Below are 12131 nucleotides of genomic sequence, written 5' to 3'. Positions count from 1 at the left end.
TCCCCTGTTATGGATGCAATTACTTTTAGGTACTTAATCAGTCTGGCAGTTTCTAAAAATTTAGAAATGCTTCTCATGGATGTTGTGACTGCTTACCTATATGGATCACTTGATAGTGATATATATATGAAGATACCTGAAGGATTTAAGGTACCAGAAGCATCAAATGCAAAACCCAAAGAAATGTATTCGATTAAATTACAAAGATCTTTATATGGGTTAAAACAATCGGGACGTATGTGGTATAACCGATTAAGTGATTACTTGATAAGCAAAGGGTATACAAATAACCTTACTTGCCCTTGTGTTTTCATTAAGAAAACAACATCCGGATATGTGATCATAGCTGTTTATGTTGATGATCTTAACATCATAGGTACAAATAAAGAGATCTATGAAGCCATTCAACTTCTAAAGAAAGAATTTGAAATGAAAGATCTCGGAAAAACCAAGTATTGCCTTGGTTTACAAATTGAGCATATGCCTAATGGTTTACTTGTACATCAAACAACATATACTGAAAAGATTTTGAAACGTTTCAATATGGACAAGGCAAAACCATTAAGTACTCCTATGGTTGTTAGATCACTCAATGTTGAAACTGATCCATTTCGTCCATGTGAAGATCATGAAGATATTCTTGGACCAGAAGTACCATATCTTAGTGCAATTGGAGCTATTATGTATCTTACAAATTGTACAAGACCTGACATTTCTTTTGCAGTTAATTTGTTGGCAAGGTTCAGCTCTGCTCCTACCAAAAGACACTGGAATGGGATCAAACACATATTTCGATACCTTCGAGGAACTACTGATTTAGGATTATTTTATTCTAACGAATCAAAACAAGATTTGGTTGGTTATGCTGATGCAGGTTATTTATCTGATCCACATAAAGCTAAATCTCAAACTGGATATGTATTCCTAAATGGAGGTACTGCAATATCATGGCGTTCTCAAAAACAAACACTTGTTGCTACATCATCAAATCATGCCGAAGTGATTGCATTACATGAAGCTACTCGGGAATGTTTTTGGTTGAGATCAATGACACAAATCATTACTGATTCTTGTGGACTAGAACGCGATAAAAGTCCAACAATTATCTATGAAGATAATGCAGCTTGCATAGCACAGATGAAAGAAGGGTATATCAAAAGTGACCGAACCAAACACATACCTCCTAGATTCTTCTCATACACTCAAAATCTCATTAAGGACAACGAGATTGAAATGAGATATGTTCAATCCAGCAAAAACTTTGCTGATCTTTTCACGAAAGCACTTCCAACTGCTATTTTCAGAACACACGTTCATAACATTGGCATGAGACATGTTCAAAAGATGTAACAACCGAAGCGATGTCTACTTGAGGGGGAGTCAACTCCATGCTGCACTCTTTTTCCCTTAGCTAAAGTTTTTCCCACTGGGTTTTTTTTAGCAAGGTTTTTAACGAGGCAGTAACTTACAGTTGATCTTCAACAAACAAAATTGCTATCCAAGGGGGAGTGTTATAATATATAAATATAAATATATATATATAAATGGATAGTCAATTATTGATACACAAAAGTAATATTATTGTATTACCTAAACTTGTGATATTTTTGCTATAAATAGCCATGAATGCAAGCATTAAACTTGCACCATTTCTCACACTTACAAAGTGTTTCTTTCTTTCTCTCCATTATCATCTTTGTTCTTACACTTCATTATTAGTATTCTAAATCAAGAATCAAATCACTAAAGGTAGTTATAAGCCTACTGAATTATAACATCAAGAATTAAACCACTAAAGGTAGTTATAAGCCTACTGAATTATAACACTGTATATGTAAACTGACGTTACATTTGTCAACTCGATTTTGCTTACCAGCCAGCAAACCCTCAAAAAGGGCCACAGCAGCAAAACACTATTTTTAAAGTTTTAAATGGCGAAACGCGAATTATCAAGCACATTAAAGAATTTGAAGGTACAAAATCACTACTCCGTATCATTCATTCAATACTAAACATAATTTTGTTTATAATTTTCTATTTTTATATATTTATTTAATACAGTCTACGTTTCAATGAATTTTGAAGTTAATTAGGGTTTTAATTGTATCATAGTTTATGCAAAGAGTAGCTGTTAAAGAGGAAAAAACCAAAAAGGAAGAAGAAGTAATCATACCTGATGGAAATTTTCCATCTTCTTCTATTACTACAAAAAAATGGTAATTGATTGATTGTTTTTTAGATTATATTTGCTGGTATATTGTTTTACAAGATTTTAATTTTCAAAGTAGGATTATGGTATGAAAGCATGTAGAATAAACTTTGTGTTTATTCAGGGCAAAGGCTAAATTATATTAATAATCAAACCAATACAAACACAAGGCACAGGAAGCACCTGCCCAAAGCAAAGCAAAACAAAACAATATTCAAACTCCTAATAGAGCAGCAGCACCAACAAAACGACCAGCAATACAATTTAACCTAAAATAAGCCGTCTCATTTTTCACTACACGCTACATTTAGATCATGTATTGCCTTACTCTACCTTGAAACTTCATATCAGGCCACTTAAGCTCCCACAACTCTGCTGCCTTCACAACAGCATTACTCTTTTTGACTTTTAAAGTCAACATTTTGACCCAAATAAATTGTTCTACAATCACCTTCAGTTCATTCGCAGATCTTTTCCTATCTTAGAAGATTCTCTAATTCCTTTCCTGCCATATATAGTAGACCATTGCAGCTATCATAATTCTGTTAATTACATTCCATATATTCTTTGAGTATGGGTAAGCAGAAGCATCTCCATAATACTTTGCAGATCATTTGGCAGCCCTTTAAATAACAATTTCACATTTACCAACTTCCGATTTCTGTTGCATATGCACATCTAAAAAATAGTTGTTCGTGGGAGTCAACATCTTGATCACATAGAACACATTTGGGCTTCAGATTAGGATACCATTTTTGAAATTTGTCCTGTGTTACCAGTGTCTCTTGAACTGCAACCTAGAGTAAAAAAGCATGTTTAGGGGTGGCCTGTGGAAACCATATGACGTGAAGCCAACTCACAATTGGTGTGCTATCCCTCAAATCTTCCCAGGCTTGCCAAGTTTGATACTCCCTTTTACTACCATCATTACATATCCAGACATCTTTATCAGCAATATCTCTAACTCAATATCTTTAACTCGGGAACTTCAATACTATATAGAATTGGAAATTTGTTTCTCCGTTCTTCAGGCCACCTCCACCTCCACTGTTTGTTTGGATTATTTGTGCCACTTTTATATTATCTCCCAGTCTGGATATCTATCTCTTCTGCTACCACTTGATCTAATGTACGAATTGAGCTCCACTTATCAAACCATGCAGATGTTTTCAAACCATTACTAATTTCATAAGATACATGTGGCTTGATTCTATCTCTTAATGCAAGTAATTGTCTACAACCCCAACTTTCAGAGCTCTCCTCTTTAGATTTCCCAAATACTTCCGCCCTTTAACTTCACAACATTAACCCATTTAGCCACAATGAATCATCATGAGTTATATTTTTCCATAGTTGTTTATCAGCAGAATTTGATTCCATTTCTTCAATGGTTCGATCCCCAATTCACCTTGATCTTTGGGCATACAAATTGACTTCCAAGCTACTTTAGCTTTGCCTCTAGAGCTATCTCCTTGGTTCCATGAGAATCCTTTTAGCACTTTTTCAATTTCATTTACCACAGCTGGAATCACATAAACTGATGCCCAGTAAATTTGCATCGATGCTAAGAGCCTAAGACTGATGCAATCTGCTGGATCCTTCGAGCATAAGACGATTTCTTATTCCTCCAGCATTGAACCAATGCTTTCACGTTATCAACAAGGCATTTGCAATAACCAATTTCTAGTCTTTTTGCTAATAAGGTTACACCCAAATATCTCATTGGCAGTTTGCCAATTGTAAATGGTAGCAGCTGAAGGATGCTTCTTTTGACCTCCTCAGTGACATTCCCAAAATACAATACTCTTGCTTAGATTAGGAAATAGCCCAGTGCTAAAATCATCCAAAACCTTTTTAATAACTTGAATAGATGCCAAGTCTCCATGACACAACACCAACAGGTCATCAGCAAAGCATACATAAGAAATTTTTAGTTTTTTACACCCATAGTGATACTTGAAACCACTATTCTCATTGATCTTTTTTGACATAATCAATGTCAATACCTCCATGACCATAGTAAAAATTAACTATTGGTTGTTAAGGTCCTAGTTTATTCTTCTGTTCCATAAGGCATTTTTAAGGAATTTACTATTGGTTGTTAAGGGCCCAGTTTGCTTTGTTTGTAATTAGAAATTGGTGTATATGTAGACATATTGCATAAGTAGTTTAAACGTTCTTCATTAAGCTTATGCTAGGCGTTGCTGTGTTTAGGTAAATAAAGCTTCCTGAATCTTATTCTAGTGCAGTAAACTTTTTCGTATAAACTACAAAGGAAGTCATCAAGTGGTGACTTTGACTGATCTAGAGATAAGAACCTCAAAAGGAGGTTTCCATATCGAGTCTCACTAGCTTCTTGATTGGTTGCTTGCCCGGTTCCACAGGTTTGTAGGTCCCTAGTTAACAAATTTGGCTCCAGTAGGATTTTCGAGTTATCCAAAATGACCGTATAACGTAATCAAAGCTTTTGACATTTAAACTTCTGCCTGTTAAGTTTAAGGGTGGTTATTAGCTATCAAACTAAGTGCTCTCTTGTCGTGAATTCATAACTTATTTAGTTGTTCCTTAAAATATTTATTGTAGTCTCTTGTATTGCCAGTTGGATAATTTGACATTATATTCCTTTGTAATAGTCAGGCTTCTTTTTTGATAAATAATACAATATGCAACTTATATTTCTGCATGCAGTATGGTGATTATGGAAGGGGATCCTAGTCCCGGGGCCATTAGAGGTCGAATGTCTTTTCAAAGTTTTAATCCTTCTATTGATGTAAGTATAAGAGTTGATTGATGAGAAGTTTCTTTATTCTCCTGCAAACACCATTTCGTGTTTATTTTAAAGTTTCATTCATTTAGAAATTAAACGAGCCAAGACAATCTGATGATGATGCTACATGCTCTGGGGATCAAGGAGAAAAGTTGTCTAACAGGTTAGGCATCATTGATATTGTGTAAACCCCTTTTTGAATAATTTCATGCACCAATTTACGATTCATTTTATAAAAGAGCTTCTATTTATTTAGTTTACTTCATGTCACGCTTGTTGAAGTTATAATCTTTTTTATTTTTCAGAGAAACTGATGAGCCAGTAAGCTTGAATAGCAATAGAGTCAATGGAGACCTCAAAAGGAAACAAGTTGAAGATATGACAGAGGTACAACTTCAAAATAAATCGTCGAATATTATTGAAGGCAACCAGAGTTCTTCATCAAACAACGTTAGAAAAAGTTCTCATAAGCCACATAAGCGAGGAAAGCTGGACTTCAATGTTCTAAGATCTTCCAAAAGTCAAAATAAAAGGGGCTGATCACTTTCAGGTTATTATTTAAATTAAATATGCTTCATAGTTAAGATACAGTTTTATATTTAACATATTTTCCCCTCAGAGTTTAGTTTTGATGTAATTTTCAACATGATTAGCATGTTTATTGTATAAGTTACCTTGTTGAGTTAAAATGTATCCAATCCAACTACCCAATATTTGACCAGTTTAATTAAATATGATGGAAGAACACTTTTCTAATTCTGAGTCGCTGATGTCCAATACACTTTATTTGGTTTAGTTTGAATGTATAGTAGAATACAGTTTTAATGGATGACATAATTCTAAGATATTTTAGTTCCGTTGAGTAAATTTTTAATGTGTTATTGTATATATAATAAGATACACGTAATTTTGAATAGATCATTGCCTCCTAAGAAATCATTTCTGCTTGTAGGATATAGGTATAGTTGTGTAGGTGTAAGGCAATGGCTTTGAAGAAATCGGGTTGACCCAATCATGCAATTGGAACCCTCTTTTCTTACCTAAAACTTTTGGTATTGAAATACACGCGTTTTGATTGTCAAGTTATCAATGACTAAGGACGCATATATAAAAAAAGAACAGATTTTTATTCAAGTGGAGCTGGTGAAAGTTGTTGGATATGGTTTTTTTAACATTAGAATTTGAGGAGAGATATTTAAGTCTGTAGTGGGACCCATTTTTGTCCACGACTAGACTCAATCTCATAACCTCGTGGTTAATGAGATTCCTTAATATCCAGAAACACCTTTAAAGAGAAAATTCATTATTTAAATTTCAAATTATATAGAAGACTATTAACAATTTTAGATTTCTAAGTGATACAATTTTGATATTCTGGAATTGGCCTCTTATTTGGAGTTGACGTGTCCAGTATACATGATAAGTGATTCCGTTCCTTTGTACTCAAAAATGTATACCATTTAATCAATGTAGCCTTCAGGTGCTGATGTCATGTGACGTAATGGTGTTGGTAGACTTGTAGTTGGTTTATTCATAGAGTTATACTCTCAATATATTTGCTAATATAGGCAGGTCAAACATTTTGTGCTGTGACATAATGATGTTTGTAGACTTGTAGTTGGTTTATTTATAGAATTATCATAAGTTTGCTAATAAAAGTTTAAATGTTATAGTGATTGGGACGTTTGTCCACTTGCTCATTTTGATCTTTCTTACGTATATAATAATCTATTTTATTTAATTGGAAACTTCCTATCAAATTGAGATATAGTGTGTGGTAGCTCAGGTTCAGTGAATATTGATAGCATAGTTAATGGATAATCTAATCATGATGTTGATGCTTTAGAGAATAAAATTATATTTGCAGATACCGACATGCATGATTGTTAATCACTCAGATAAAAAATGTGCTCATTAACTTTATATGCCCTAATTTTCGAGTTTAAGAAATACAATTTAGCATTATTTAACTGAAAAGTAGGGTAATGCGGTCAGGTTGATTCAAAGATTGACCAGGTTCTATTTACTCTTGCATCTATCACATTTGACTTTACTGTTTTAGTTCTTTCAAGTACCAATTTTTGGCTCTGAACAGTCAAAGTCAAATTACATAACAGATTAAGAGGTAAGCTATACTTTCACTTTCCGAAAATGCTCATGTTGTGATTAGTTTGAGCCAATAATTACTTTGGAATCACTTAGATTTTGCATATGTTGCTGATGTTCTAGATGATTAAGCGCTAAATGGTTAATAGAGTATTTTAACAATGCATGTTTCAATACACAGATTGTTAGATTGTTGAACGGTTCCAACATCATTTGTCATTCAGATGTCATTATCAATTGCACTGAATGCTGAGAGGTTCAACATTTAGTGTTGAACCATTTAATTTAATTAAGAGGCAATTAGGCGCATGGCGGGAACACTTAAAAAAGTTCTGATCTTGATTCATATGAGAATTCGAAAAATCAAAGACATGAAGTAAATATTAAACTACATCTAGGGTTCTACATGTTTTATGCAGGCTTCCATATGGAACTTGCATAAAGAACTCTCCCTTTCCATCCTTGTAACATCCATTTACCATCTTCATCCACAAGAAAATCTTTATGGTAATTCAATTTAACCTTACTCTTCACTTCATCCACTTTATCCCGATACAACGGGATCTGCCGAAACCCGGCCCGAACAATTCTTGATTGCCATTGTTTATAGTTCTCGGGCCGCTCAACTCGAGCTGTCCCTTCACACGCTACCACATTCATAACTTCCCTCCCTAACATCTCTTGCTCATACATAAGTCTATATTGACTGTCTCGAGGCGCCGTGTTGTCGAAAATATCGAATAAAGTCGAGAAATGGAATAAAGCCTCCCTGAACCGGTTCAGCAAGAACGGTGCATTGTGGGTCCCGTTGAGAATCCCGAGAGTAAACATGTCTGGGTTGATCTCTCTTATCAACCTCAAGACTGTATCTCTAGGACTACTCTCTATTACCGTCTCGTCAAGTATATTCCGGAGCCGGTTGACCGAGTTGACCACAGTCAACTCGTTTCTTTTTAAATTCAGATCTTCGATTTTAATCTCATCCCATTTTTTTGCTATCCCGTTATACTCAAATAGCACATTAAACCTCTTGCAGTATTTCGCAAGACGTTTACCCGTATCCTGGACCCGCTCCGCGGGTCGGAACCCGGGTTGCGGAAGATCAATGCCGGTTATCTGAAGCTTCGGCGGGCCCCCGGGTCTCATTGATAAGTTCTTGATGAAACATGGCCATTGGAACCCGTATAAAATCCCGAAATCGATAATATGAAGTTTATCTTTTCCTCTCGAAATTTTCTCAATCGACCCGTTTGCTAAAATATTTGACATGCGATGAAACGGGCACGCCATTATGTACGCGTGATACGCTCTTAACGTTTGAGCAGCCGGAAACTTGTTCAGATTAAATTCCCGATAAATATCCGGCCCAATTCCCGATAAACGAGCTTCGATTGCTTTAACGAAATAATACGCCAATCTTTCTGTCGAATCTCCATATGGAGTACAATGCTGTTTGATCTTTTTTAATACTTCACAAACAGAAGTTTGATTATAGTTTGAAATCGCTTGCGCGCATTGCGTTAACAAATCCCGCAAATCAACCACGATTTCATTAGTGCTCGTGTTTTTCTTCCCTCGTGGTCTTCCTCGTTTCGACGATTCGTTCATCTTTTTCGCTAATTCAGGTGACGTAAACTTTTGAGGTTCTTGTTCAATTAATAACAAATCTTCATCGTATGTTTCTAACCGATCAGTATCTGATTCCAAAACGTTTGCCATTTTCATGTCTCGATCATCTTCTCGAACAGGGCTTCTCTTTTTATTGTAATTCAAGTTACTTTCTTTAAGGAGATCGATTACTTTTTCTTCACTGCACGAAAAGTTATTAATGCTCTCTTGACTGCTGGTGGGCCCGGCTGAGTAGCCGGGCGAATCGGCTGGCTGCTTGTTGACAAGAACATCGTACAACGATTTCTCAGCCGCTTCGACTTGTAACGCCATACATTCGTTGTACATACACGGCTTTATTAACAAGTCATCTTCTTCCATTAACATCTGGTTTAAAAACTTGAGAACCGAATCGTAGTGATCCGGATTATCGGATCCATCCCCGTTAGCAATTGTGGTTGACGGGGATGGATCCTGATAGCACTCTGGTGCCGGGTCAAAGTTCGGGTAGTTTACGAGGGTTTGATCGAAAGGGGATTGAACTGTGTGGTGGTTGTAACTGTTAAGGTAGTTGTTCATGGCAGTTGCATATAAGGTGTCCATGACATAAAATGTTTGCAAGTTTGAAAGTTTTAAGTGTTGAGTATGAAGTTAATAAGATTCCGGGTAGGCTAGATATATAGGATGAATGGGAGATGGTTTCTGTTTTAAAAAAAGTGATATGTACAATTTAAAAAAGTGATATGTACAAGTTTTAATGCAAGAGGTACAAGTAGGTTTGGATGTTTTAGTGTGGAGCTTTATGAAATAATTGTGTTTAAAATATTTAAAAATGAAAGGTTCATTGAATGTAGGAGATGGTGAAAGATCTTAGCCACCTTGTGGATGGTAACCGGATGGTCCGGTGAGGTTTAACCTGGTTCTTGTGTAGTTTCATAGGAAGTAGACTTGCAACCAAGTTGGAATTGTCAATTGGTTGAATAAACATGATGATGATGGGTGTGTTTGTCACACGAGTTTATGGGAGCTTACGAGATTTTGAGCTTATGATTTTAATAAGCTTCAAGTAATAAGCTTTGTTTGGTAGACATAAAAAGTAGAGCTTATGAAAATCATAAGCTCTAGAAAAATAAGTTATTTCTAGTAGCTTATGAAAAAAAGTAAAGCTTATGAACTGGAAAATAAGCTCCAGCTAGTTTACCAAACACTTATAAAAAATAATAAGCTCCAGCTACCATAAGCTCCAACTCCAGCTCTAGCCCATAAGCTCCAGCTATAAGCTCCAGCTTTAGCTAGTTTCATCCAAACACACCGGATCTTTATATCAAGAAAACCAATATATATTTATTATAGATTTTTATATTGCAACCACTTTAACCTTTATTAATTAATCATTTGTTTCTTTATGTTGATTATGTGGATATGTGGATTTGCTTTTGAATTTTTTTCCCAACATGAAGAAAGTGCAAATATGATCACAAATTGATATTCCTTTTTATAGATCATAAATTGTAGATACGACATGCCTGTTTGTTTAGGTGTGTTGTCAACTAACAACATTTATAGTACTAAAAACTTCTTTGTTTTAGGGTACCAATATTTAAAACAATATACTCGTATTATGAAATTTGACATTATATGAATTCAAGTTATTGATATGAAGTTTCTTTTAGATAGAAGTTTTGTTAATTGATTATGATGTCACCAACTATTTTATGTTTATGCATATGTAATTTCTTATCCAATTGTTTTTATTAGATTGAAACGATTTGGTTGACTGGATTCAAGATTTTCCTCATAAACTTGCATTGAATAATGTTTCCTGTTTTTGTGACTTGCTTCCCACGTACATGTCATTTGTCACTATCTTACTTTAAAAAATTCTTGAAAATTCTTGTTCACATTACACTATCAATGATTCAGGGTCTGCATCCATCGTTGAAACTTCATATTTAAGCCAAAATTTATTTCAACACTTCTAATGTCAATTCATGAGACAAAACCACGTTTACTTGCAGTGTTATCCAATAATAGATATGTTGGAAATTTAGTGTTATCCAACAATAATTTTAGTTATTTAAGATTTACTAGAAAATGAAAGTAATTAAGTTATACTTAATAACGGGTTGGGAGTATTCTTTGAATTTAGACCGGTTTTACATAGTTAATTCAGCGAGAAACTATTGATCGAGTCATGATTTCATCTTCGCATTGCAAAAGTGTTGTTTAAGCTTTTACCAAGGAAAGTTAATGTGTTTTTGTGGCGTTTTAATTTAGATTCTCTTCCGCTTCTTTGAAACTCGTCTGCGAAAGGTCTAGATCTGATTTCTATCGTTTGTCCGGTGTACAATAATGGGGTCGAGATTTGTAATCATCTATTCTTTGGATGTTCGGTGGTGTTTGAAGTGTGGCGTAATATTCGTATCTGGATCGATTTCAACTTGCCGGTGTTTACCTCTTGCGAAGACTTCACAAGTTGGATCGAGGGTGTACAAGCTTCGGTTAGCATCAAGGATCGGATCACTGTGGTTGCGGTCACATTACTTTGGGTTCTTTGGCGCTTTCGGAACGCATTGTTTTAGTTAGTCTTTTTGTAGTAGAAGTAATCTTGTTGATGTTTATTAAATTGTATGCTTTTAGTTGTCTTACAAATATGGGTTATTTAGTTTCTAAATGGAGCTTATGACTAGCGGTGAGCATGGTACTGTACCAGTACCGAACCGTACCAAACCGGTTGGTACTATTATTATCTTTATTCAAAAATGAGTACCACCGTACCGATATTATCGGTTCGGTACCAGTACTTTTCATATCCAATTGATTTACGTCTACATCATATACGCGTACTATACATACCTGAAGATATAATGATCGTGTAGGGGTTCTTAATGATAAATCGCAAAAACATGCAAAGTAGTTGCTATTTTTCTATCTTCTGTGACCGACTAGAAGTCCCAAAAACCATCAATTTAACTCCAATAACTTGATTCTACATATAAATAATATAAACGTGAGTACTCGTAAGTTATATGTACCTTAATAAAGTTGTAACACATTGAAGCAGTGTAGCGCAAGCAAAATTTACACCAAGTAAAATATATTGCCATGTAAACTATTAGACAAAACTTATGAATAGTATCAGGAATATTTTCGTCTTTTCACATTCTTTTTCCCCCTTTTCCCTTCTTTCTTTCAAGTAACACCACAAAAGCCCCCACACTTTGTTCAAAAATTAAAATCGGCCCCCAACACAGGGGGTTAAAGCGTCAAATTAAAATTTTCATAAAATATCTTAAATAAACTCCACTCAAATATTCAACAGGTCATATCTTCTCGCTCGCAACGAGTTAAATTTTTCCGACACCATCATTAAACTCGAAATAATTTTACGAACACAATATCACTAACTATACGCAAAACAACAACAACATACCCAATCCC

At 34.9% G+C, this 12131-nt stretch overlaps 2 protein-coding genes across 2 annotated transcripts; one reads left to right on the top strand and one right to left on the bottom strand.

Annotated features, from left to right (window-relative positions):
- Positions 1-1848: 1848 nt before the first annotated feature.
- On the top strand, positions 1849-5694 carry LOC139873635 (uncharacterized). Its single transcript, XM_071861573.1, has 5 exons — positions 1849-1973; positions 2113-2216; positions 4898-4979; positions 5066-5139; positions 5282-5694. Exons 1-5 carry the CDS (start codon positions 1932-1934, stop codon positions 5514-5516), a joined length of 537 nt encoding a protein of 178 aa, XP_071717674.1. The 5' UTR covers positions 1849-1931; the 3' UTR covers positions 5517-5694.
- Positions 5695-7422: 1728 nt separating this feature from the next.
- LOC139872805 (scarecrow-like protein 33) lies at positions 7423-9325 on the bottom strand. Its single transcript, XM_071860731.1, has one exon. The coding sequence runs from the start codon at positions 9291-9293 to the stop codon at positions 7494-7496; it is 1800 nt and encodes a 599-aa protein (XP_071716832.1). The 5' UTR covers positions 9294-9325; the 3' UTR covers positions 7423-7493.
- Between the last annotated feature and the right edge of the window lie 2806 nt (positions 9326-12131).

The sequence above is a fragment of the Rutidosis leptorrhynchoides genome, chromosome 10, assembly GCF_046630445.1.
Source record: "Rutidosis leptorrhynchoides isolate AG116_Rl617_1_P2 chromosome 10, CSIRO_AGI_Rlap_v1, whole genome shotgun sequence".
NCBI classification, from domain to species: domain Eukaryota; kingdom Viridiplantae; phylum Streptophyta; class Magnoliopsida; order Asterales; family Asteraceae; genus Rutidosis; species Rutidosis leptorrhynchoides.
Note: the sequence above shows the minus strand (reverse complement) of the source record. Positions and strands in the feature narration are given on the sequence as shown.

What these genes read in the sequence shown, in the direction of transcription:
- LOC139873635 (XM_071861573.1), top strand. Translation starts at nt 1,932, where the DNA reads ATGGCGAAACGCGAATTATCAAGCACATTAAAGAATTTGAAG. An exon ending in GTTTTAATCCTTCTATTGAT is followed by an intron (nt 4,980 to 5,065) that starts GTAAGTATAAGA and finishes TCATTCATTTAG; the next exon opens with AAATTAAACGAGCCAAGACA. An exon ending in GGAGAAAAGTTGTCTAACAG is followed by an intron (nt 5,140 to 5,281) that starts GTTAGGCATCAT and finishes TTTATTTTTCAG; the next exon opens with AGAAACTGATGAGCCAGTAA.
- LOC139872805 (XM_071860731.1), bottom strand. Translation starts at nt 9,293, where the DNA reads ATGGACACCTTATATGCAACTGCCATGAACAACTACCTTAACAGTTAC.